The 26,496-nt window shown below is 40.0% G+C and overlaps 1 protein-coding gene across 2 annotated transcripts in view; it reads right to left on the reverse strand.

Annotated features, from left to right (window-relative positions):
• cntn5 (contactin 5) overlaps positions 1–26,496 on the reverse strand; it is a 400,683-nt gene that overhangs the window by 98,402 nt on the left and 275,785 nt on the right. For both annotated transcript variants that reach the window (XM_084063872.1, XM_084063871.1), the window contains exons 9-11: positions 11,633–11,814; positions 6,494–6,630; positions 4,377–4,509 (exon numbers count right to left, since the gene is read on the reverse strand). In XM_084063872.1, coding sequence (XP_083919998.1) covers positions 4,377–4,509; positions 6,494–6,630; positions 11,633–11,814 — 452 coding nt within the window. The remainder of the gene's footprint in view (positions 1–4,376; positions 4,510–6,493; positions 6,631–11,632; positions 11,815–26,496) is intronic.

The following is a 26,496-nucleotide window of genomic DNA, read 5'->3' on the forward strand; positions in this document are numbered from 1 at the left end:
AAGTCCAGAATTAAAAATGTACTTGAGTAAAAGTACAAAAGTATTGGCATCAAAATGTACTTAAAGTACCAAAAGTAAAAGTACTAAAATGTTTGAAAATAGCAGATCTACAAGCTCGCAACGCGGCGCGATGCGACGCGTTGTGAGCTTGTAGATCTGCTATTTTCAAATAGCCTATGTATAAAATAGGGCTAAAGTGGTTAATGTATGTTTCATTATATCATAATTTATATCTGGAAAGTAACTAGAAACTAAAGTTTTCAAATAATTGTAGTGGAGTAGAAGTACAATATTTTTCTCTGAGATGTAGTGGAGTAGAAGTAAAAGTATTGGAAAATGGAAATACTCAAGTGAAGTACAAATACCTCAAAATTGTACTTAAGTACAGTATTTAAGTAAATGTACTTAGTTACTTTCCACCACTGCGTACCAGCTTCACACATATACTGCCGCCTCCAAAGTCATTGTCCTTCCCACACCCAAACTCTCTTAGCAGAGGACACTGATCACCCCCTCAAAACTGTCTCACTTCACAATGATGCCATCTGGACGGAGAACTTTGAGCTGGGAAAATGTCAGAATAAATGTAAGCAGGAGTTTCTTTTACTCGGTCATTGCGGCATTAACCCATTATTCTTAAAAATGTTTTCTAAATCCTAACAGTTTTTTGAAAAAAAAATCCCAAAAATATTTTCTCAAGATTTTTCAAAAATAGCAGATCTACAAGCTCATAGCGCGGCACTCGGTGCCGCGCTATGAGCTTGTAGATCTGCTATTTTTGAATAGCCAAAGACATCTAAAGTGACACAGATGCGTTTCATAAACATTTCATCACATTTAGAGGCCCTCAGTTGTGGAGCTCGCTAGATGCATCTCTCAAGTCTTCACTATCCTTCCCAATATTTAAGAAACATCTAAAACAATATCTAATTTCTTCCTTACTATAGTCCATTGATTTAGTCATCTTTACAAAATTGTTTATTCTTTTTTTGTTTTGTTTGTCTTTTTCTTCTTTTGAGCAGTTTTTGTGTTTTTATTTCTTTATTTGCACTACTGCTCCCCTTGGAAACTTAAACTTGAAAATTTGTATTGTTCTTATTGAACTTTTAATCCAGTTGTTTTAATGAACTCTCCCATGAAGGAAAGGATTCCAATTAAGCCATCCGGCTTCTTCCTTTCCTCGCACAACAACTTGTCTTTCAATATGTATCGTTTCTATATTTGTTATAACAATGTGCTAATAAACTAAATGCGTTCCAGGTCTTAAGGGGTTAACCCATTAAAACCAGGAAAGGTGTAACCACTTTAACCATTATTTTATATATATACTTACAGTATACACTTATATACTACAAGTTCATAGCCGCACTGAGCTTGTAGATCTGCTATTTTTTTCAAAATGTGAACATTTGTGAAAATCTTTGAATATATATACATTTTTAAAGCAAACATTTTTATCTCAAATCTTTGCTTCTGGGTGTCCCTGGAACAACATACTTTGAGATGGGGATTCGCGTCCAAAATGTTTTCTAAATCCTAACAGTATGTTACTATATCAGTGGTGCTCCAACCTTTTCATGTCAAGGACCCCCACAATTATATGTATTTGGCCGCTGACCCCCATTTGAAGGTATGTTGTTCCAGGGACCCCCCAGAAGCACAGATCGGATTTAAAAATGTTCGCTTTGGAACATATTCAAAGAGTTGCACACATTTTCACGTTTTTTTTCAAAAAATAGCAGATCCGCTATTTTTTTTTTATAGTCAAATAAATCTAAAAATGACACCGATGCTTCCCTCCTGTTTTAATGAGTTTAGCCCATTGATACCTGGAACGCATCTGTGTCACTTTAGATGTCTTTGGCTATTCAAAAATAGCAGATATACAAGCTCATAGCGCGGCACCGAGTGCCGCGCTATGAGCTTGTAGATCTGCTATTTTTGAAAAATCGTGAAATTATTTTTATTTTTATTTTTTTCCAAAAACTTGTTAGGATTTTGATTTTTTTTAGACGCGGCCTCAGGTTTTAATGGGTTAAACAACAGCGCCTCGCTTGAACAGCTAGGCTGTGAAAAACTAATATCCCTCTGGAACAATAAAGTCTATTCTAGTCTATCAGATACTGGAAACAGCTGTAGCCAGTATCAGATATACTGCAGTCGTTTCCCATCCTTATATGGATCAGGGCTTACTTGGAAATTTCAAAGGCCCACCCATCCGACCACTTGTGTTGAGTGGTCCGATGGGTGGGCGTGCATGTTTCAGAGCATGTTTACTTTAATGATCAGTCGATACATCGTGTTCCAGCCTTGGATCAATGGAACTAACGTACTACACTTTAAGTTCCTATTTATCGGTATCACAATGAACGGCTTTTAAGAAGAAATTACCATGTTTTACACGCACGCACGCACGCACGCACGCACGCACACACACACACACACACACACACACACACACACACACACACACACACACACACACACACACACACACACACACACACACACACACACACACACACACACACACACACACACACACACACACACACACACACACACACACACTAGAATGAGCTGGCTACTGTAGCCTATTCTTCCTTTGAATACAAGAACGCTCGACCCAAAACACTCTCGCTATCTATACCTAAACCTAACCTAATTCCTAAACGTAACCTCAGTTAAACTATACCTAAACCTAAGCTAATTCCTAAACGTAACCTCAGTTAAACTATAACTAAACCTAACCTAATTCCTAAACGTAACCTCAGTTAAACTATAACTAAACCTAACCTAATTCCTAAACGTAACCTCAGTTAAACTATACCTAAACCTAAGCTTATTCCTAAACGTAACCTCAGTAAAACTATACCTAAACCTAACCTTATTCCTAAACGTAACCTCAGTAAAACTATAACCAAACCTAACCTAATTCCTAAACGTAACCTCAGTTAAACTATAACTAAACCTAAGCTTATTCCTAAACGTAACCTCAGTTAAACTATACCTAATCCTAAACGTATTCCTATAACCTTAACCTCGGTAAAACAAATACGATAACACACGATTCGCTGGGGGTCGAGCGATTCGCGGAAAAATTGGGGCGAATTAGTTTTGGGGGCGATTGTTCCGGTTACCCTTTCTTCCAGAAGCAGCGGTGATACTATGGGTGTTTGCTCTCAGAAGCAGCAGTTTATGTCCACTCATGCCTACAGGCTGTAGATTCCGATTGCCTTTGAAGTAAAGACCACACTGGTTATAGGTTCTCCTGCACTTGATCTATGCAGACACTGTGCTGAATACGCCATGAGAACCCCTTATTTTATTCATGCACACCACACTGTTTGGGTTAACCCATTTAGACCGGGAAAGAGTCTGTGTCACTTTTAGATTTCTTTGGGCTATAAAAAAATAGCAGATCTACAAGCTCATAGCGCGGCACCGAGTGCCGCGCTATGAGCTTGTAGATCTTCTATTTTTGAAAAATCGTGAACATTTGAGCAAATTTTTGAATATGTATTTTTTTTTGAACATTTTTAACTCTGTAAAGACTTCTGGGGGTCCCTGGAACAAAACATTTTGAAACGGGGGTCCACGGCCAAATACGTATCATTTTGGGTGGTTTGTAGAAGCAAAGATTTGAGTTAAAACGGTTTACTAAAAAAAAAAATATATATATATATATATATATATATATATATATATATATATATATATATATATATATATATATATATATATATTCAAAGAAAAATATATCTGCTATTTTTGAATAACCGAAGAAATCTAAAATGACACAGATGCGTTCCCGGTCTTAATGGGTTAAATCAGGGACCATTGATTGCCAATCAGCCGCATCTCACAGCCTTCTCCCTCTTGCATTTCAATCACCTGTGCCTCTCACAGCCAGTATACCATATACACACAATGCCAATACTCTCGTCAGCATCTTCCTTCTTTGTGAAAGAAATAAAGTGAGTTGAAGGGAGAAGGTGCCCCTCTTCAATTTATTAGCAAAATAAATGTCGCACTTAGCCTTAACACGGCCCTATTTCAAGCTGGACGTTTAAAGTGGAAAGTCAAATATAGAGTTACGAGCTCACACCGAAGTAAGTGACACTTTGGATGAAAAGAAAAATACACTGAATTGTCACGGCGGGATGTGTTCAAACTGAAGGAGGAACGTTTCCTGAGGAAATGGGGATGTTTACTTCATCTTCAATCTATTAGCATGTCCATTTCCCCACCATATAGTATATTCATTAACCCAATATTAGAAATAAATCAATTTAAAATTCCACAGCAACACAATGTGAATGTATAAACATACCTAAAACCTTCAGTTCAGTGTTGGAATAGATGTATAAACATACCTAAAACCTTCAGCTCAGCGTTGGAATAGATGGCGCCGTACTTATTCTCTGCCACACACTGATACATTCCCGAATCCTCCAGCCGCACGTCACGGATGACCAGCTCCCCGTTCAGCTCCTCCACTCTGTTCCACTGAGACAAGGAGCAGGAGGACCAGGCGTCAGGGACGTGCACAGATAGACTCTAGGTGGTGCTAGAGCACCTGCCCTTTGCCCTCTTGACCAGAAGTGCCCTTTTGAAAAAAAAGGGCACTTCAGCAGGGGTCTTCAACAGGGGGTCCGGGACCCCTAGGGGGTCCTCAGAGTTACTACAGGGGGTCCGCCAAATCTTTATGTGATAAGATTTTTCTTTTTACCATAACCACTCGAAACCTAGCATCCCTTTTCTGAGGAGAACTTTAGCCAAAAATAGCAGATCTACAAGCCCACAACGCCTCGCGCTGCGAGGCGTTGTGGGCTTGTAGATCGGCTATTTTTGGCAAAGAGGTATAGGTGTAGAGGGAAAAAAAGAGCAGACCAAGTAAACAAAAAAAAGGATAATTTACTTGAGCACCTGCCCCTCAAAATGTCTGTGCACGCCACTGCCAGGCGGTATGGTGAGATACAGCAGTGGTTCTTAACCGTTTCAGGCCAACAACACCCCCCACAATAATCATATTTGAACTGGGGACCCCCCACCCTGATAAGCACTTGGAATGTAGGAGTTGAAGCAGATCTACAAGCTCACAACACCTCGCAACGCTATTTAAAAAACACTAAAAAACACATTGCCTTTTTCTTATATTATTTGACAATTTGGTCAAGGTTTGACCAGTTTTTAACCCATTAAGACCTGGTCACTTTAGATTTCTTTGGGCTATTCAAAAATAGCAGATATACAAGCTCATAGCGCGGCACCGAGTGCCACACTATGAGCTTGTATATCTGTTATTTTTGAAAAATCGTGAAAATTATTTTTTGATATTTTTTTCCAAAGCATTGTTAGGATTTAGATTTTTTTTAGACGCTGCCTCAGGTCTTAATGGGTTAATTACTGTGGTGAAGTTAGCTGAATGAGTTAAATGAGTAGTTCACCCAAAACGTATTTTCTATCAGTTACACACCCCATGAAGCATTGAATTCATGGAGATGTTTTTGTTTTTGTCGCATTCCTGAGACAATCATTTGATGACCAGCGGACTCTCCGGTAGGAGACACAAAGAGTACTCCTTTGAGTCTCCTACCGGAGAGACCGCTACAACACCGCACCAAAAACAAAAAAATCTCCATGAATGCAATGCTTCATGGGATGTGTAATTGATAGAAAATAAGTCATTAGTTGGGCGAACTAGTCCTTTAATCATAGGTAAAAGTGTCTCTGACAGTGGGTGAAATTCATGCAGAAAAAAACAAATTCCACCCACTGTTTTACATCAGTAAACCTGTGATATGACAATTAAGTTGATTCTGATTCAACCTATAGTAGTATTGAATTCTGTACTAAATCTAATCTAACAGACATCTCCTCTTATGGGGGTCCCTGGCACTAAATCTTTTTCAAATGTCGGTTCACGGCTTAATACAGTACGTATCGATTTTGGGGGTCCTTGACCTGAAATTGTTTGAGAACCATTAAGATGCAGCAGACACGGAACAAGCAAACACACACGCACGGGCGCACACACACACACACACACACACACACACACACACACACACACACACACAGCAGGTGAAGGGAAACCCCCCTTTGTAATGGGAACAGAGAGACACGCGTACAATTTTGCGCAGCGTCAACTTTTTTTTCCCCGCTTCCCGTCAGGAATAATTCAGATGTTTTTCGGAGGAGTCATCGATAAAAAGACAGGATAATTTGTTTGGTATAAGGGTATATATCCCATTGATACCTGGAACGCATCTGTGTCACTTTAGATGTCTTTGGCTATTCAAAAATAGCAGATATACAAGCTCATAGCGCGGCACCGAGTGCCGCGCTATGAGCTTGTAGATCTGCTATTTTTGAAAAATCGTGAAAAAATATTTTTTAGATTTTTTTTCAAAAAACTGTTAGGATTTAGATTTTTTTAAAGAATCACCTCAGGCCTTAATGGGTTAAATATATATATATATATACGCACCTGGGGGGTCAAGGGCAAACCGTTGCGGAGCCAGCGGTAGGTGGGCCTGGGCCTCCCCGTGGCCTTGCACTCCCACTGCAGCTTCTCACCGCTGTCCATCTGAGTGTCATTAATCATCCTGATCCACTGAGGCAGAGCTTCAACATACAGAGAGAGAGAGAGAGAGAGAGAAAGAGATTCAGCAAGGAAAGCCTTCAGAATGTGAGCGGGACACAGGTGTATGCATGTTGGACTGCAGGTGCAGGTGTGTGTGTGCATGCACTTTAGTTCAGTCGTGGAAAGTAATTAACCCATTGAGACCTGAAGCCGATTCTACATGTCTCCTAAATCTCAACAGTTTTCTGAAAAACGTATGTTTCTGTATCAGTGGTGCTCAATCTTTTTCATGTCAAGGACCCCCAGAATTATATGTATTTGACCGCGGACCCCCATCAAAATATGTTGTTCCAGGGACCCCCCCAGAAGCAACGATTTGAGTTAAAAATGTTCGCTTTAAAAATATATATATTCAAAGATTTTCACATATTTTCACGATTTTTCAAAAATAGCAGATCTACAAGCTCGTAGCGCGGCACTCGGTGCCGCGCTATGAGCTTGTAGATCTGCTATTTTTGAATAGCCCAAAGTGTAAAATAATGCTTTTTAGCTCAAATCTAAAAATGACACAGTTCCAGGTCTTAATGGGTTAAGTATTTCCAATTTCCAATACTTTTACTTCTACTCCACTACATCTCAGAGGCGAATAGTGTACTTGTACTCCACTACTAGTATTTGAAAACTTTAGTTTCTAGTTACTCTGTAGATTGTGTTTATTATTACACAACATACTGTACATTAACCACTTCAGCCCGATACAGATTTCGACCGTTTGAAAATAGCCGATCTACAAGCTCACAATGTGTGCAAATCTTTGAATACATATATTTTTATCAATATCTCAACATCTCAAATCTTTGCTTCTTGGGGGGTCTCTGGAACAAAATATTTTGATATGGGGGTCCGCGGCCAAATACATATAATTTTGGGGGTCCTTGACATGAAAAAGTTTGAGAACCACTGATATAGTAACACGTTTTTCAAAAAAACTGTTTTTAGAAGACATTCTAAAAAAATGGTCTTAATGGGTTAAACAGTGTCATCGCTGTCAGGTGGAAACCTCCAAATCCGTTACTTTTCAGGAAATGGAACCACATTTTTCTGAAATAGTGAAAATAGCCGATCTAAGTCGTTTATTTTCACTACTTTAGCTTGACACTCTTGTATGACAAAGTAGGGCATTAAAGGAGTAGTTCACCCAAAGAATGACACATTTTCTATCAATTACACACCCCATGAAGCCTTGAATTCTGGATTATTATTATTTTTTGTCGGATTCCTAAGCCAATAATCTTATGAGGTGACTCAAATGCAGGTCAACTGAGTCGGACTCCGCTGTAGAAAATACCTCATTTTTTGGGTGAACTACTCCTTTAAGTGACGGAAAAACATTTGAAATATGGAGATACAAGCTTTCTGCCCGACAGCGATGATATATGTTTTTTGTTTAGTTTTTCTTTCATAAAAATATATTTCTTAGTTTTGGGATTTCATATTTTTGCATCATGTTTCCATGTGCTATTCATATATTATTTACCTGACTGTAACCCACTCATGTGTGGTTTTAAAACCTTGAGCGACTGATTGTTCTCATGTAAAGTCCGTCTATTACCTTTCATGCACCCACATACAGTGCAGATTGTCCCAATAAATGAGCTGTTCTCAGTAGTGGAAAAAGTACTCAATACTGCAATATAAAAATACTCTGTTACAAGTAAGAGTCCAGAATTCAAAATTTACTTGAGTAAAAGTACAAAAGTATTGGCTTCAAAATGTACTTAAAGTACCAAAAGTAAAAGTACAAAAATATTTGAAAATAGCAGATCTACAAGCTCACAACGCGTTGTGAGCTTTTAGATCGGCCTCAGGTGAGCTTGTACACCACTGGCTGTTCTCACGCAATGAGAGTGGTTTATGTCAGCTCTCATTTTGCCCTATAATGAAAACCGGCTGCGGTCGAAACATGTCGCCTATATTTGAATAAAGGTTTTTTATTCATTATACCTTTTTCCTCCTGTTAATCTTGAGCGCCTAACCCTTTCTTCAGTCCCCCCCCCCCCCCCCCCCCCCGCATACATATTGTTTCATTTTTATTTAGGTACATTATTCTCATGAATGAATACAAAAATTATAAATAAATACATAAATAAATACATACATACATACATACATACGTACATACATACATACATACATAAATCACTGTACAGAAACAATATTGTCAATGTAAAACAATGTGCGCGAGCATTAATCATGTCCGCTAAATCATCTCAAGTAACCTCCAGAGGAGACAAAAAGCTCCCTGAAGAACTGTGTGTGTGTGTGTGTGTGTGTGTGTGTGTGTGTGTGTGTGTGTGTGTGTGTGTGTGTGTGTGTGTGTGTGTGTGTGTGTGTGTGTGTGTGTGTGTGTGTGTGTGTGTGTGTGTGTGTGCTTCTATTACTATACTTGTGAGGGCCAAATGCCCCCACAAGTATAGTGGAAAGTGGAATTAAGAGAAATGGTTGTTTTATGGTTTAAAAACGATGTTTAGAGATACAAGCTTACAATTAGGTTTTAAGAATCGAGTTGGAGTTAGTGGTGTATTTAGGCAATTAGAGGATATATTTAGGGGTAAGAGTTATACCTGATTTATACGTTGCGTGCTGGCGTCCCGCACAGAAAAAAGCCGATCTACAAGCTCACAATAGCTTGTGAGCTTGTAGATGGGCTATTTTCAGGTTTAGGGGTAGGGTAAAAAAAAAAAGGCAATTTATTTTTAAATGGCATTCAGAAAATCACACATCAATTCACACAATCTTTCATAAAAACACCTACAACGTTGATGTCCTCACAAATATAGTAAAAGAAACATGTGTGCGTGCGTGCGTGCGTGCGTGCGTGCGAGCGTGCGAGCGAGCGAGATCGGGGAGGGTGGGCAGAGATAATGAAGTGCCTCAGCCTTGGTAGCGTAGCGTTTTCAAGGCCCTGTGATCCTCTGGCATCTTCCATTCTCTCCACATCACAGGCCGAGAAGGGAAACTCATTTGTAGCGGGCTCACGCTGGACGCAATTTGCACAGGTCAGCTGGTAGTTTGAACTTCCATTGTGCACGGGGACCTTTCTGACCATAATCATTCAATCAAACCATGCAGAAGAGGAACGGAGAAAAAAAAGAGAAGGTAGCATTTGCCATATGCAAGAGGAGAGCGGTTACACGTGCCTGGAATGCTCCATGTGGAGCTCTGTCTCTGCTGGCTCTCTTTGAGACTACGGGAACTAAGTGAACCGTGTTAACCCTTTAAGACCGGGAACGTTGTCTGTGTCGTTTTAGATTTCTTTGGCTATTCAAAAAAATTGCAGATCTACAAGCTCGTAGCGCTACGAGCTTGTAGATCTGCTATTTTTGGAAATGTTGTGAAAATGTGTGCAAATCTTGGAATATAAATATTTTTTAAAGTGAACATTTTTAACTCAAATCGTTGCTTCTGGGGGGGGGGTTCTACAAATGTCTTCGAACTCCTAACAACTTTTTGAAAAAAACGTATGAAAAAACTTTGTTGTATCAGTGGTTCTCAAACTTGTTCATGTCAAAATGATGTGTATTCGGCCACGGACCCCCATCTCAACATATGTTGTTCCAGGGACCCCCAGAAACAAAGATTGGAGTAAAAAAAATCACTTAAAAAAAAAAAAAAATATATATATATATATATATATATATATATATTTAAAGATTTGCACAAATTTTCACGATTTTTCAATCTGCTTGTACAAGCGCTATGAGCTTGTACATCTGCTATTTTTGTATAGCCAAAGTATAAAATAATGGTTAAAGTGGTTACATAGATGCGTACGCAGCCCGGTTTGAATGGGTTAACATATTTCACAGGTTCTGGGTTTGTTTCCGTACACTACGGCTCTGTTTCAGAGGTTACGTTCTCAGAAGCTAATGTGGGCCCTGTGTGGTATAAACCCTGAACTCTGAAGTTATACATAAGAGAAACAGAAAATAGCTTTTGTACTTTAATACTCAAGCACATTTTGCATTCCGGACTTTAACTTGTAACCGAGTCTTTCTACGTCGCAGTATTGATACTTTTACTTAACACATTGAGTGCCAAAAAACGAGAATCTAACGCTGGCACTGGATGTACCCTGTTTTAACCCATTGAGACCTGGAACGCATCTGTGTCATTTTTAGATTTGAGCTAAAAAGCATTATTTTACACTTTGGGCTATTCAAAAATAGCAGATATACAAGCTCATAGCGCGGCACCGAGTGCCGCGCTATGAGCTTGTAGATCTGCTATTTTTTTAAAAATCGAGAAAATGTGTGCAAATCTTTGAATACATCTTTTTTTAAGCGAACATTTGTAACTCAAATCTTTGCTTCTTGGGGGGGTCCCTGGAAGAAAACATTTTGAGATGGGGGTCCGCAGCCAATACATATACATTTTGGGGTCCTTGACATGAAAAAGTTTGAGAACCACTGATATAACAACATACGTTTTTTTCCAAAAAAAAAACTGTTAGGATTTAGAAGACATTTTGTAGAATCCGAACCCCAGGCCATAATGGTTCAAAAACCTCTGGCACTCATACTCTTTTGGCTGAGTTTTATTTTCTTTTTCTCAGGTTTTGCTTTTGTTTTTGTCTTCTTTTTTTTTTCTCTCGCCTTTTCCTCTTTTTGCCCTCTTTTCTGTACTTTTTAATACCATGTAATTTACTTTCTTGGGAGGGTTGGGAGGGGGGGTTTGTGTTTGTCTTGTGCGTTTGTTTTTTTTCACAGACAATTAGAAGAGTTCTGTCATTGTTTATCCTCCTGTAAAACTGACTTCTTCAATAAAAATTATGTGAAAATGAAAAACCTCTGGCACTCGATGTGTTAAGTAAAAGACTTTTCCTTAACACGATGTGTTAAGGAAAAGTGAGTACTTGTTCCCACTACTGCCTATACTGTATCCAAGTGAGCTCATCTCAAGACGATTGATTCTTCAGTGTGTTCTCTGAAGTGAAAAGAACACGATGTTACATAAAGAACAGTGGACTATAGCTTGACTCACTGTAGACCTGCAGGTGCCCTTTGAACGCTGTGCCTCCCCTCGGGTTCTCGGCCTTGCACTCGTACGTTCCCGAGTCCTCCAGCTGGATGTTGGGGATCTCCAGCACGGCCTGGGACTTCCGCAGACGGGCTTTCGCCGGGATGTTGCCATTGATCTTCCTCCACGTGATGGTTGGAACAGGACTGGAGGGGAAAGAGGAGAGATGGACTGCGTTATAAACACACGCTGCAATATATATCCTCGGTTTTCAGTTAAAGGAGTAGTTCACCTCAAAAAAATGACTTATTTTCTATCGATTACACACCCCATGAAGCCTTGAATTCATGGAGATTTTTTTTATGTTTTTGTCACATTCCCGAGGCAATAATTTGATGACCGGCGGAGTCGAGTTTTATTATTATTATAATTATTGGCTTAGGAATGCGAGAAAAACTACAAAATCTCCATGAATTCAATGCTTCACGGGGTGTGTAATTGATAAGAAAATACGTCATTTTTTTGGGTGAACTACTCCTTTAACTCTGAGAGTGTACAAACGGAACCAAATGGACCCGTAAAGGGTCCATTTGGTTCCGTTTGTACACTCTCAAGAGTTACAAATGGATAAATTGACGCTAGGATTTTACAGTGCATCTATATACCGTATTTGCACACAGCAAAATACAGTGTTTGTTTAAAGGGGCTACACCATGAATTAAAAAAAAATATATTATATATAAATATTGCCCCCTAATATTGCCCCCTAATACATTTTAAACAGGTTGTAAGCCTAAAAAACATCCAGATATTTTTTCTCACAATCTGACTGTCTGTCATTCCAAGCTTTTTCAGCTGCAATACCAAAACGTCCTATTGGGCAGGGGGGAGCTACTGAGCAATTCTGTCTGGCCATCATCAATGCAAAATCAGTGCAAGTGACATCACTTGCACAGCCATTCTGAAATGGCCTGTTCAGACACGCCCATTCAGGAAATCCATGAAATGAGCATGAATGACTGAATGTTAAAAAAAATAAAAATTGGGGTACAAGAGACACTGGGGAGCCCAAAAAATACTAAAAACCTAAAAAAAAAATGAAATTCATGGTGTAGCCCCTTTAATTAAAGGTAGTGTGAGTGATATTTTGTGGTAAAACAATAAAGGTGTCGTTAAAAAGTTAAAGCTACTGTAATAATACAGTAGTGTGTTTGTTCTGTAACAGGGCTCTACCCTGCATGCATTTTTCAGGTGGGTCACCAATTTTCCTCCAATCAGGAGAGAGTATCCATTTATAATCTTCAATATTATAGTATTCCAATTCGAATGTGGTCTGCTCATTTATTTATTTAATCACTTCCAATTTCACTTGTTTATCCATTATGCTGTGTGAGATCTCTCTCCTGATTGGATGAATTTGGAATCCCGACCTGAGCATGTATTTCCTGTTTACTAGAGAGCTGGAGAGATGGGGAAACGTCTTTTGATGAACAAACACTCTATATAAATTATTACTATAGGAATATAGAGCTACTTAACACTTACTTTAACACAAAAATATCACTTATAGTACCCTTAACTCTGAGAGACTCTCACAGGTCCATTGACCCATTGAAAAGTAAAAACTAGTTCAATTGACACAGCAAGTCTGGCACCACGGAATGTTTTGCATCCGTGCTGCGTTCAATGACCATCTGATTGTCTCTCAATAATTCATCCTTCTTTGTGTTCTTCAAAGACAAGAGCTCTGCCCGCAGATATCATCATTAAGCAGGACAAATCAAACGCTGTAAAAAAAATATATATACCATGACCTCCATCACTGTGGGCGTGACTACACACACACACACACACACACACACACACACACACACACACACACACACACACACACACACACACACACACACACACACACACACACACACACACACACACAGGAGAAAGCTCTCCACTGTAAATCATCTTTAAGCGCCATCTTTCACGTTCTCGTATCTTTGCCCTGCTATTGTGTAGGAACTACTTAAACCCTACATACTTGGTTGAGGTATTTTCCTCTGGACCAAATCTCTTCGCCAAAATGTACTTAAGTAGTGCTGCCCATAGAGGAGCGCAGGGGGGTGGGGGGTGGGGCAGTTAAGGGTTAAGTGTCTTGCTCATGGACACCGAGGCACATTGCTAGAGCCGGGAATCAAACCTGGGACCTTTTCTGCTTTCCCAGACTGCCCATTCAGTCGTTTCTATATCAGTGGTGTTCAATCTTTTTCATGTCAAGGACCCCCAAAATTATATGTATTTGGCCGCGGACCCCCATCAAAATATTTTGTTCCAGGGACCCCCCAGAAGCAAAGATTTTAGTTAAAAATGTTCGCTTTAAAAATATATATATTCAGAGATTTGCACACATTTTCACGATTTTTCAAAAATAGCAGATCTACAAGCTCGTAGCACGGCACTCGGTGCCGCGCTATGAGCTTGTATATCTGCTATTTTTGAATAGCCCAAAGTGTAAAATAATGCTTTTTAGCTCAAATCTAAAAATGAGACAGTTCCAGGTCTCAATGGGTTAAAGAGCGATATGTACAGCAGAACATGTCCTCTTGTGCACTTTTCAACTTGGACTTGTTTACAGTTCCGAGAAACAAACCAATAAATGAATAAATGCAAATCCAGTAGACAGATTGTGACCTGACCCTAGGCCTACTGCGTGTGAATTCATTTTCATGGTTATGTTGGCCGATATGAACCCGTGAAGACCTTTTTCATTCACTTGAATGATCTATTTACCAACTGAGCCACGCTGATATCCAACTGATACCGTCTCTATCGGGTGGAAACCTCATAACCTCACATTATGTCCAAAACTGTTACTTTTCAGGATACAAATTTAAAAAGTATCAAAAGTAGCAGATCTACAAGCTTGAAACACGTCACTTCGCGCCACGTTTTCGCGCTTGTAGACTTAGAGTGAAGCTGTAGTATGATCAAGTACGGTGTTAATTTAGGAAGAAAAAAAAACACAAAAAAGGTAGAATCTGGGGAATCGGGGATAGGAGGTTTCTGACCGACAGCAACGATATTCAAGTTGTTCCGAGGAAACACCACCGACCAGTGGTGGAAAGTAACTAAGTACATGTGCTCAAGTACTGTACTTAAGTACAATGTTGAGGTATTTGTACTTTACTTGAGCATTTACAATTTCCCATACTATTACTGCTACCCCACTACATCTCAGAGGCAAATATTGTACTTTTACTCCACTACAATTCGTTGGAAACGTTAGTTACTAGTTACTTTGTAGATTTTGATTACAAAATATAAATTAACCACTTCAGCCATAATATCAATTTTGGCCATTTGAAAATAGCCGATCTACAAGCTCACAATGCGTCGCGATGCGACGCATTGTGAGCTTGTAGATCGGCTATTTTCAAATGATTTGTATACATTTGAAACTTGTACAATGGGACAGTCTACATAATGAGTACTTTTACTTTTGGTACTTTAAGTACATTTCGATACCAACACTTTTGTACTTTTACTCAAGTAAATTTGGAATTCCCGACTTTTACATGTAACAGAGTATTTCTACATTGCAGTATTGATACCTTTACTTAACCCATTAATATCTGGAACGCATCTGTGTCACTTTAGATTTCTTTGGCTATTCAAAAATCTTGAAAAAAAATGTTTTCGATTTTTTTCCCCAAAAACTGTTAGGATTTAGATTTTTTTTAAGAATCGCGTCAGGTCTTTTAAGTAAACATATTTGAGTACTTTTTTCCACCACTGGTTCCGAGGCAACACTACCGACACTATTCAAGTCAGGTTACCGTACCAGAGATTTTTATGATTAGTGTCAGCGCCAAAGCCCCATCCATCACAGCACGCTCCCATAGATCCACATGATAGATGTGTGGCAGCACGCGCGTGCAGAAAGGTAGAACGTCTCACTACATTGTGTCGGCTAGTATGACCACTGACAGGCCAGTGAGAGATGGAAATGTGACATCATAGAAGGCTCCAGCACACCCATCAATCAATCGACCCAGGTGGAGATGGGAACGGGGCACAGCCGTAGCCGTAGCTTTTACATTCTGGCTTTTCTTTTCTTTTTTTAACCCATTAAGACCTGAGTCTTAATGGGTTTTTTGAACAGTTTTTTGAAAAAGAATTGAAAACAATTTTTTTCACGATTATTCAAAAATAGCAGATCTACAAGCTCGTAGCGCGGCACTCGGTGCCGCGCTACGAGCTTGTATATCTGCTATTTTTGAATAGCCAGAGAAATCTAAAGTGACAGAGATCCAGGTCTTAATGGGTTAATCTGATCAAAATTCACAACGAGGAAACCAGTGGAAAAAGTACTATTTTGTTTTTTTACTTAAGTAAACGTATCAATGCTAGCCTGACACTCAGCCTGAATTTCCGTTTCGTTTCACTCCATTATTCAGTCTGAAAGCCCTCTCATTGCAGCCGATTTCTGAGATGGGGGCGTGGCCAAAGTGGGACTCTTTGGCGATTGGTTCATACTGGATTATCCCGATCCCGATTCGTCGTACAGATTTTCAACCGAGAAACACCCGCCTTCGACCGCGTCACCAGACCCTGAATGCGGGGCAAACGATTCAGGGGGTGGAGCCAATGCTGCAATATAGAAATACTCTGACAGTAAAAGTTTCCGGATTTCAAAATGTACTTGAGTAAAAGTGCAAAAGCATTGGCATCAAAATGTGCTTAAAGTACCAAAAGTAAAAGTACTTGTTATACAGAATGTCCCATTTCACGTTTTCAAATGTATACAAAATATTTTGAAAATAGCCGATCTACAAGCTCACAATGCGTTGCATCGCGACACATTGTGAGCTTGTAGATCTGCTATTTTCAGATGAGAATGTATAGGGCTGAAGTGGTTAATGTATGTTTTGTGATAATAATCGAAATCTACAAAGTAGTAACTACAGTTTTCAAATAATTGTAGTGGAGTAAAAGTACAAAAAGTGTCTCTGAGATGCAGTGGAGTAGAAGTAAAAGTGTTGGAAATTGGAAAGACTCAAGTAAAGTACAAACACCAAAAAATATGACTTAAGTAAAGTACTTGAGTACATGTACTTTACATTACAGTCATTTAGCAGATGCTTTTATCCAAAGCGACTTCCACCACTGGAGGAAACTGGCACGTGTCCTCGCATGTGAGCTGTGACGCATTGGTTCTCAAAGTAGGGTCCGGGCGCTCTACCCCGGGGGTCCTTGAGGGGGTTCGAGGGGGTTGCAAGTTAAATTGTTGATCATTGTTCACATGCACTGGCAGCAACCAAAGATACAACGGTACTGAGTGTCGCAGAATATCTGCTGCTGTGTCGCTGTTTAAGTGTTGAACGATACACTTGTTGATGTCAAGCATGCATCCGGCGAGCGAGAAAAATAAAGGCAAATATAAAGCCTGGGGTTGAAAATAACACGCAACTGGCTGACAGAAACACTTACTGTAGTTTCCCCCCCCCCCCCCTTTACAAGAAGGAACTGTGTGTAGAGAGAAGGTGAGTGGAAATGGTTACACAACACTTGTACTACGTACTAGCTTTATTTCTGCTCGTAATGGCGGGAAAGTGAAGTGCTTCCGTCAGCCAGTTGCGTGTTATTTTCAACCCCAGGCTTTATATTTTCCTTTATATGTGTCTCGCTCGCCGGATGCATGCTTGACGTCAACAAGCGTGTCAATCGACACTTCGACAGCGATTTTCAAACATTTTGTACTTTTGTACTTGTAACAGAGTATTTCTACATTGCAGTATTGATACTTTCACTTAAAACGTAAAAGAAATGTGAGTACTTTTTCCGCCACTGGATAATTCATAATTGTAATCCAACCTATCCAACCGCTTTCACCTATTTTAGATAGACATAGTCTATTGTTCTCAAACGACAGTGCAATCTGTGTTTGACAAGCAATGCTTAGCCAGCTGCATTGTTGTCACAGCTACTACCATGTCAGCCAGGCAGGCAGGCAGGCAGGCAGGCAGGCAGGCAGACAGGCAGGCAGGCAGGCGGGCAGGCAGCCAGGCAGGCAGACAGACAGACAGGCAGGCAGACAGACAGACAGGCAGGCAGACAGGCAGACAGGCAGGCAGACAGGCAGGCAGCCAGGCAGGGAGACAAGCCGACCGGAGCAATTCTGCCGAGCCGGAGAGAGGTGAGTGGAGTGTCAAGCACTTGACACTTACCATCTGAAAAGGCCTTTTCTAAACCCCCCCCTGGGGGTATACAGGGGTAACGGTTCTCCTCACACCAAAAAAATAATAATTTGATGCCACCCGCGTAACATTCAGAAAAGAACTTGGCATTGGACGCTGTGCCTTTAACCCTTTAAGACCTGAGGTTCCGATTCTACGAATGTCTTCTAAATCCCAACAGTATTCTGAAAAAACGATATGTTTCTATATCAGTGGTGCTCAAACGTTTTCATGTCAAGGGCCCCCAAAATTATATGTATTTGGCCACGGACCCCTATCTCAAAACATTTTGTTCCAGGGACCCCCTGGAGCAAATATTTGAGTTAAAAGTGTTCGCTTTAAAATAATATATATTCAAAGATTTGAGTTCAAAGTGTTCGCTTTAAAATAATATATATTCAAAGATTTGAGTTAAAAGTGTTCGCTTTAACATAATATATATTCAAAGATTTTCATGATTTTTCAAAAATAGTAGATTTACAAGCTCATAGCGCGGCACTCGGTGCCGCGCTATGAGCTTGTAGATCTACTATTTTTGAATAGCCAAAGTGTAAAATAATGCTTTTTAGCTCAAATAAAGAAAGTGACAGATACGTTCCAGGTCTAAATGGGTTAACCTGCCCAATCTCCAAACCAATCAATCGGTGAAGATGAACTGTCGTGCAAAACACAACCGCCTTTCTAGCCTGAGATGACAGGACACAGTTTTTACTACTGTTCCCGGTGACAACGGATTTTCCGCACAGTGGAGTGGACTGATGACAACGAGCCGTGCCAGGGTGAGGTTTGATTCCCTCCTAAAAGACGGGGTGCCGTGATTTTCAGTGATTTTTTCCCCCCTAAAACATAATCATCAGATTATTATGGTTATACTAGGGGGAAGATTTTTTTTCCTAAAAAAGTATACATGAATTGTTAAAATTATGTTTTTATGTGGACACGCCTCCAGTTCATTAAGTATACCTGGTTCTCAACTTAGCACCTCCCACCTGAACAAGTCCCTCCGCCTCCTCCTACAAGACCACCCACCTGTCCTAGTCCCTCCTCCTTTTCATGCCCACACCTGTTGTGTTATGATAATGAGCGGGAGGGTATATTTTTACTATGTCACTAAAGGGCTGTTTTTCTATTGGCACGTTTGACCCTCAAAGGTTTCAGCCTCCAGGAAGAAACTCAAAATAGTCAGACATAAAACACCATAAAAACACCACCAGGGGGCTTAATGAAGTTCTACCTCATAGACACATGAAAAACAGAAAAAGTGCAAAACCATGGCACCACCTCTTAAACATTATGAACGTAGGAAACTGCATCCGTATCGCTGGGATATGGAGGCATACTGTATATGCCTAGGGCTGTCACGATTACAAATTTAAGTTGACGATCAATTGTCACTCAAATAATAGTGATTAAAGATGTAATTGTGTGTTTGGCCATTGAACATTACTGGAACATTATGAATACAATTTAAATTTTGCCTTTTAGGCTTCATAATCAAAAATTGCATGGGGCAGATATGACAAATAACTTAAATATACAAAGAAATTATTTACATATTCAATCATTTTATACATGTAAAAATAGTCACAAAGTGACATGTTTTAAGCTTGTAGATCTGCTACTTATGCTATTTTTTATATTAAGATTATGACGATTATGCAAAAACAAGTGCGATCAACTCAAATAATTGTGATTGGACGATTATGTAAAAATTGTGACAGGCCTAGATATGCCACCATATCCACATCCCGCAACCGCATAAATTAGCCCCACATCCAAACTGCTATCTGTCAATTCAGTGCATTTTACTGCAACATTTATGCATGTTCTATTTACAAATTCTGTAAACATCAAACGGCAGCCAGCATAATAAACGGTACTAATAAGACATGCTCCACTACATGTCTGTCCTTAACCCTTTAAGACTCCGCTGCTGTACATGATTCTTATTCTTTATTCATATTTCCCCCTATTTCTTCGCTTTGCTTTCATTGTCTTTCTGCAAACGCAGAGAGCAAGCTCCCAAGACCCATTCCTTTGCCCTTGTGAGTGAACTCGACCAATAAACTGATTCTTCTGACTCTGGGATAACCACGCAGTCATATAGTTTGTCTTCCAGTTACCGTAAAATATATAGAGCACCTCCACGGAGCCTTTGGCTTTGAGATACTTTTGTGTCTTTAGCTTGTAAAGCTTTTGTGATCGACCTGCGGGTCAAGGTCACGGATTCAACGGGATCCGATCCGTAAAAAAAGAAATGGACAAAGTTACGCCCAGACCGTAAATGAAGCCTAACCAATATATATTAAAAGATTTGCACACATTTTCACGATTTTTCAAAAATAGCAGATCTACAAGCTCATAGCGCGGCACTCGGTGCCGCGCTATGAGCTTGTATATCTGCTATGTTTTGAATAGCCAAAGTGTAAAATAATGCTTTTTAGCTCAAGTCAAAAAGTGACACAGATGCTTCTTCAGGGCTTAATGGGTTAACGAGTTACTGTCATCCGCTGCTGTACATGATTCTTATTCTTTATTCATATTTCCCCCTATTTCTTCGCTTTGCTTTCATTGTCTTTCTGCAAACGCAGAGAGCAAGCTCCCAAGACCCATTCCTTTGCCCTTGTGAGTGAACTCGACCAATAAACTGATTCTTCTGACTCTGGGATAACCACGCAGTCATATAGTTTGTCTTCCAGTTACCGTAAAATATATAGAGCACCTCCACGGAGCCTTTGGCTTTGAGATACTTTTGTGTCTTTAGCTTGTAAAGCTTTTGTGATCGACCTGCGGGTCAAGGTCACGGATTCAACGGGATCCGATCCGTAAAAAAAGAAATGGACAAAGTTACGCCCAGACCGTAAATGAAGCCTATTTTTCAACGATTTCAAATCCGCCATATTTCTATATCCAGTCCGAATTATGCAAATAAGAAACCGGAAATTTAATGAATGCTATTGGTCACCCACACCATTCAGCCATTCACACACACTATTCAGCCATTCACACACACTATTCAGCCATTCACACACAATACTCACCCATTCACACACACTATTCACCCATTCACACACACTATTCACCCATTCACACACACTATTCAGCCATTCACACACACTATTCACCCATTCACACACAATACTCACCCATTCACACACAATATTCACCCATTCACACACAATACTCACCCATTCACACACACTATTCACCCATTCACACACACTATTCAGCCATTCACACACACTATTCAGCCATTCACACACACTATTCACCCATTCAAACACACTATTCACCCATTCACACACACTATTCACCCATTCACACACACTATTCACCCATTCAAACACACTATTCACCCATTCACACACACTATTCACCCATTCACACACACTATTCACCCATTCACACACACTATTCACCCATTCAAACACACTATTCACCCATTCACACACACTATTCACCCATTCAAACACACTATTCACCCATTCAAACACACTATTCACCCATTCACACACACTATTCACCCATTCAAACACACTATTCACCCATTCACACACACTATTCACCCATTCACACACACTATTCACCCATTCACACACACTATTCAGCCATTCACACACAATACTCACCCATTCACACACACTATTCACCCATTCACACACACTATTCACCCATTCACACACACTATTCAGCCATTCACACACACTATTCACCCATTCACACACAATATTCACCCATTCACACACAATACTCACCCATTCACACACACTATTCACCCATTCACACACACTATTCACCCATTCACACACACTATTCACCCATTCACCCACACTATTCACCCATTCACCCACACTATTCAGCCATTCACCCACACTATTCACCCATTCACACACACTATTCACCCATTCACACACACTATTCACCCATTCACACACACTATTCACCCATTCACACACACTATTCACCCATTCACACACACTATTCACCCATTCAAACACACTATTCACCCATTCACACACACTATTCACCCATTCACACACACTATTCACCCATTCACACACACTATTCACCCATTCACACACACTATTCACCCATTCAAACACACTATTCACCCATTCACACACACTATTCACCCATTCACACACACTATTCACCCATTCAAACACACTATTCACCCATTCACACACACTATTCACCCATTCACACACACTATTCACCCATTCACACACACTATTCACCCATTCAAACACACTATTCACCCATTCAAACACACTATTCACCCATTCACACACACTATTCACCCATTCACACACACTATTCACCCATTCAAACACACTATTCACCCATTCACACACACTATTCACCCATTCACACACACTATTCACCCATTCAAACACACTATTCACCCATTCACACACACTATTCACCCATTCACACACACTATTCACCCATTCAAACACACTATTCACCCATTCACACACACTATTCACCCATTCAAACACACTATTCAGCCATTCACACACACTATTCACCCATTCACACACACTATTCACCCATTCACACACACTATTCACCCATTCACACACACTATTCACCCATTCACACACACTATTCACCCATTCAAACACACTATTCAGCCATTCACACACACTATTCACCCATTCACACACACTATTCACCCATTCACACACACTATTCACCCATTCACACACACTATTCACCCATTCACACACACTATTCACCCATTCACACACACTATTCACCCATTCACACACACTATTCAGCCATTCACACACACTATTCACCCATTCAAACACACTATTCACCCATTCACACACACTATTCACCCATTCACACACACTATTCACCCATTCAAACACACTATTCAGCCATTCACACACACTATTCACCCATTCACACACACTATTCACCCATTCAAACACACTATTCACCCATTCACACACACTATTCAGCCATTCACACACACTATTCACCCATTCACACACACTATTCACCCATTCACACACACTATTCACCCATTCAAACACACTATTCAGCCATTCACACACACTATTCACCCATTCAAACACACTATTCACCCATTCACACACACTATTCACCCATTCACACACACTATTCACCCATTCACACACACTATTCACCCATTCACACACACTATTCAGCCATTCACACACACTATTCACCCATTCACACACACTATTCAGCCATTCACACACACAATTCACCCATTCACACACACAATTCACCCATTCACACACACTATTCAGCCATTCACACCTGTATCACTTGCATGGGAAACCGAACATCCAGTTTGAGCAGCAGTGTTGTAGATTGGCTATTTTCAAAGATTATTTTATACATATATATATTGAAAATATTCTCTTATGGGGGTTCCTGGCACGAAAGCTTATCAAATCTTATCTGAAACGAGATAAAGTCTCCGTTTTTATTCTTTGTTGCTCACTTTTACTGTTACTCCCACTTTTCTATTTGTGACCAAAAATGTTTAGTTTCTGTGTGCAATCTCTTATTAACAACATAGCACTCGCCTGGAGCCAGACCATAGGCCCCGCCCACTCTCTGAGTGGACTTCCTCTCTTAACGCTTCAGTCTGATAATCAGGCTAACGTAGAACTACATGTGTCGTTTCATTTTAGACAAGATGATCAGTGGTGGAAAAAGCAGTTAAAGTGTTTTACTTAAGTAAAAGTATCGATACTGCAATGTAGAAGTACTCTGTTACAAGTAAAAGTCTGGAATTTAAAATGTACCTGAGTGAAAGTGTGTGTGAATAATCAGTGTGGATGTGTGGGGACCTGGATGGTTATAGGGTGGGGGGGGGGCTACGGTGATAACAGATGGCAAGGTTACATAGGCTAAAACAAGAATGTAGGCCAGCGTGGGGCTTCACTTCACTGCACGCCTACTCAGTGTGAAACGCACGGATATGGTGTCACCGTGAACATCGTGCTGTAAAAATGACTGTTTCATTGTGCTTAACCCATTGAGACCTGAAGCCGATTCCACATGTCTCCTAAATCTCAACAGTTTTCTGAAAAACCTATGTTTCTATATCAGCGGTGCTCAATCTTTTTCATGTCAAGGACCCCCAAAATGATATGTATTTGGCCGCGGACCCCCATCAAAATTTTTAGTTCCAGGGACCCCCAGAAGCAAAGATTTGAGTTAAAAATGTTCGCTTTAAAAAATATATACATTCAAAGGTTTGCACACATTTTCACGAAATTTCAAAAATAGCAGATCTACAAGCTCATAGCGCGGCACTCGGTGCCGCGCTATGAGCTTGTATATCTGCTATTTTTGAATAGCCCAAAGTGTAAAATAATGCTTTTTAGCTCAAATCTAAAAATGAGACAGTTCCAGGTCTTAATGGGTTAAAGGTGTCTCATAATGGGCACGATAATGGGTCATAGTGTGTCAGACATAAAAGCAGGTACAGCAGGTATAACATTAGTATTTATGTCTGGGCTGTTGCCTTATGAAGGCTGAATGTTGCTTTCAGAACCACACTGTAATATCTCTGTAATACTGCGTGGAGTGTTTTTTTTCGTGTGTCAATTAGTGAGAACTGTAAGGAACCTCCATCCAGGACTAAGATGCATCACTATATATCATCAGTGCAACTAGCAAAGCCCTCATGAAAAGGTAACATGTAAGACAGTGTCTTGTAGTGGAGTAAACGTACAATATTTGCCTCTGACATGTAGTGGAGTACAAGTAAAAGTACTGGAAATTGAAAATACTCTGGTAAAACCTCAAATACCTCAAAATTGTACTTAAGTGGGTTGGCGAAAGGGCCTACTCTGTGTGGAGTTTGCATGTTCTCCCCGTGTCTCCTAGCCAGGGTAGTTAATACCCTCACACAAAAACATGCAGTAATCCTGGTCACTATACTGCCTCCCCCTGGTCAGCCTCCTGATGGAGGGGAAGGGAACTGGTTGGAATAACGTGTTCCTTCCACGCGCTACGTCCAACCAGGGAAACTCCCCCCTGTCGGGTGACAAGAAGGTCAGTTGGCTCTCATGCATTGAAGGAGGCATGAGCTCGGCCCTGGCCTCCCTAGGCTGGTGGGGAGAGTGTAGTGCCGAGGATCACTTAGCAAATTGGCACCGGGTGAAAAAAAGGTTACAAAATCGACGGATAAAAATGATAAAAATTGTACTTGAGTAAATGTACTTAGTTACTTTACACCACTGGTCCATGACCATGATAGACACACAATAGTCATACAGTATCATTGTCTATATTGCACCTGTCTGCACAGTATGCTATGGCCATGAGTAACATAACCCATTTAGACCTGAGACATTCTACAAATGTCTTCTAAATCAGTTTAGTTCTGAAAAAAAATATTGTTGCTACTGTATATCAGTGGTGCTCAAATGTTTTCATGCAAGGACCCCCCCAAAATTATATGTATTTGGTCAACATATTTTGTACTAGGGACCCCCAGAAGCAAAGATTTGAGTCAAAATGTTCCTTTAAAAATGTATATATACTGTATATATTCAAATATTTGCACGAATGTTCGATTATTCTCGCTATGAGCTTGTATTATCTGCTTTTTGAACGTGTATAAAATATGTATAATATGTATAAAGTGTTTACACAGATGGTTAAAATGGAAACTTGAATCTCCTGCAGGGCTGCACAGTTAACCACCAAGTCATTGAAAGTTGCGTTTTTATGTTTTGCAATTATGTACAGTAATTGGGAAACTGGGAAATGAATTCAAACATCTTACTTGGTCTGCCGTTGCACCTTGCCCTTATCGCCTCACCATTACACTTGTTAATATGAATGAATTTAGTTAATATAACCAGAACACTGTACAAGCTTTTCTCCACATCCAACAGGCCATTATACAGATCATTTGATCAAAGATACAGCAGAGCATAACACGATGGAGGAAATTATTTTGAAAGTATTTTTTTCAACTCTTTTCCCACGAAAATCATCATCATCAACAATTGAGATTAATAATGGAGATAATGTTAGCCGTAATCGTGCAGCTCCTGTAGCTAGGTTACATACAATTACGGGAAAGAGATAGGGAGTATTTTCTTTTCATTGGGGGAGGGGCGATTGCCCCTTTGGCGAAGAAGAAGAAGAAGAAGAAGAAGAAGAAGAAGATGATTATGTTTCGGCTTGGATCAATGATATATAGTTCCTATATATCGGTATCACAATGAAAACCTTTTTTTTTAATAAAAAACTAATGACATTCCTAGGTTGGGGTTCTTTGTGCCGTTTTGTTTTTCCGCTGTGAGCACTTTCACTTCTCACACTTATGCACTGACCGAATGGACACTTTTTTGATTGGCATTCCACTGATAAGTATTATGATTTGTTTTATGATGAGATACGGTGAGACACTTCTGAAGCACTGACTGCAATGTACACTTTGTTTGTGTTTACCTCTGTTTACCGTTGCTCTGTATTGTTCATGCTTCTTGTTTTTTTTTTTTCTTCTTTTGCCTTGTATTGCTGTACACAACAGTACTTTTTATTTTTATTACTCTTTACCGGTAACTCTGTTACCTTAACTGCTTTGCCGCCTCTGGGCGACTGATTCCCCCGCGGGATAAAAAAGGTATCTATCTATCTATCTAT

Source organism: Gymnoscopelus microlampas (assembly GCF_963454915.1).
Source record: "Gymnoscopelus microlampas genome assembly, chromosome: 8".
Lineage (NCBI taxonomy): Eukaryota > Metazoa > Chordata > Actinopteri > Myctophiformes > Myctophidae > Gymnoscopelus > Gymnoscopelus microlampas.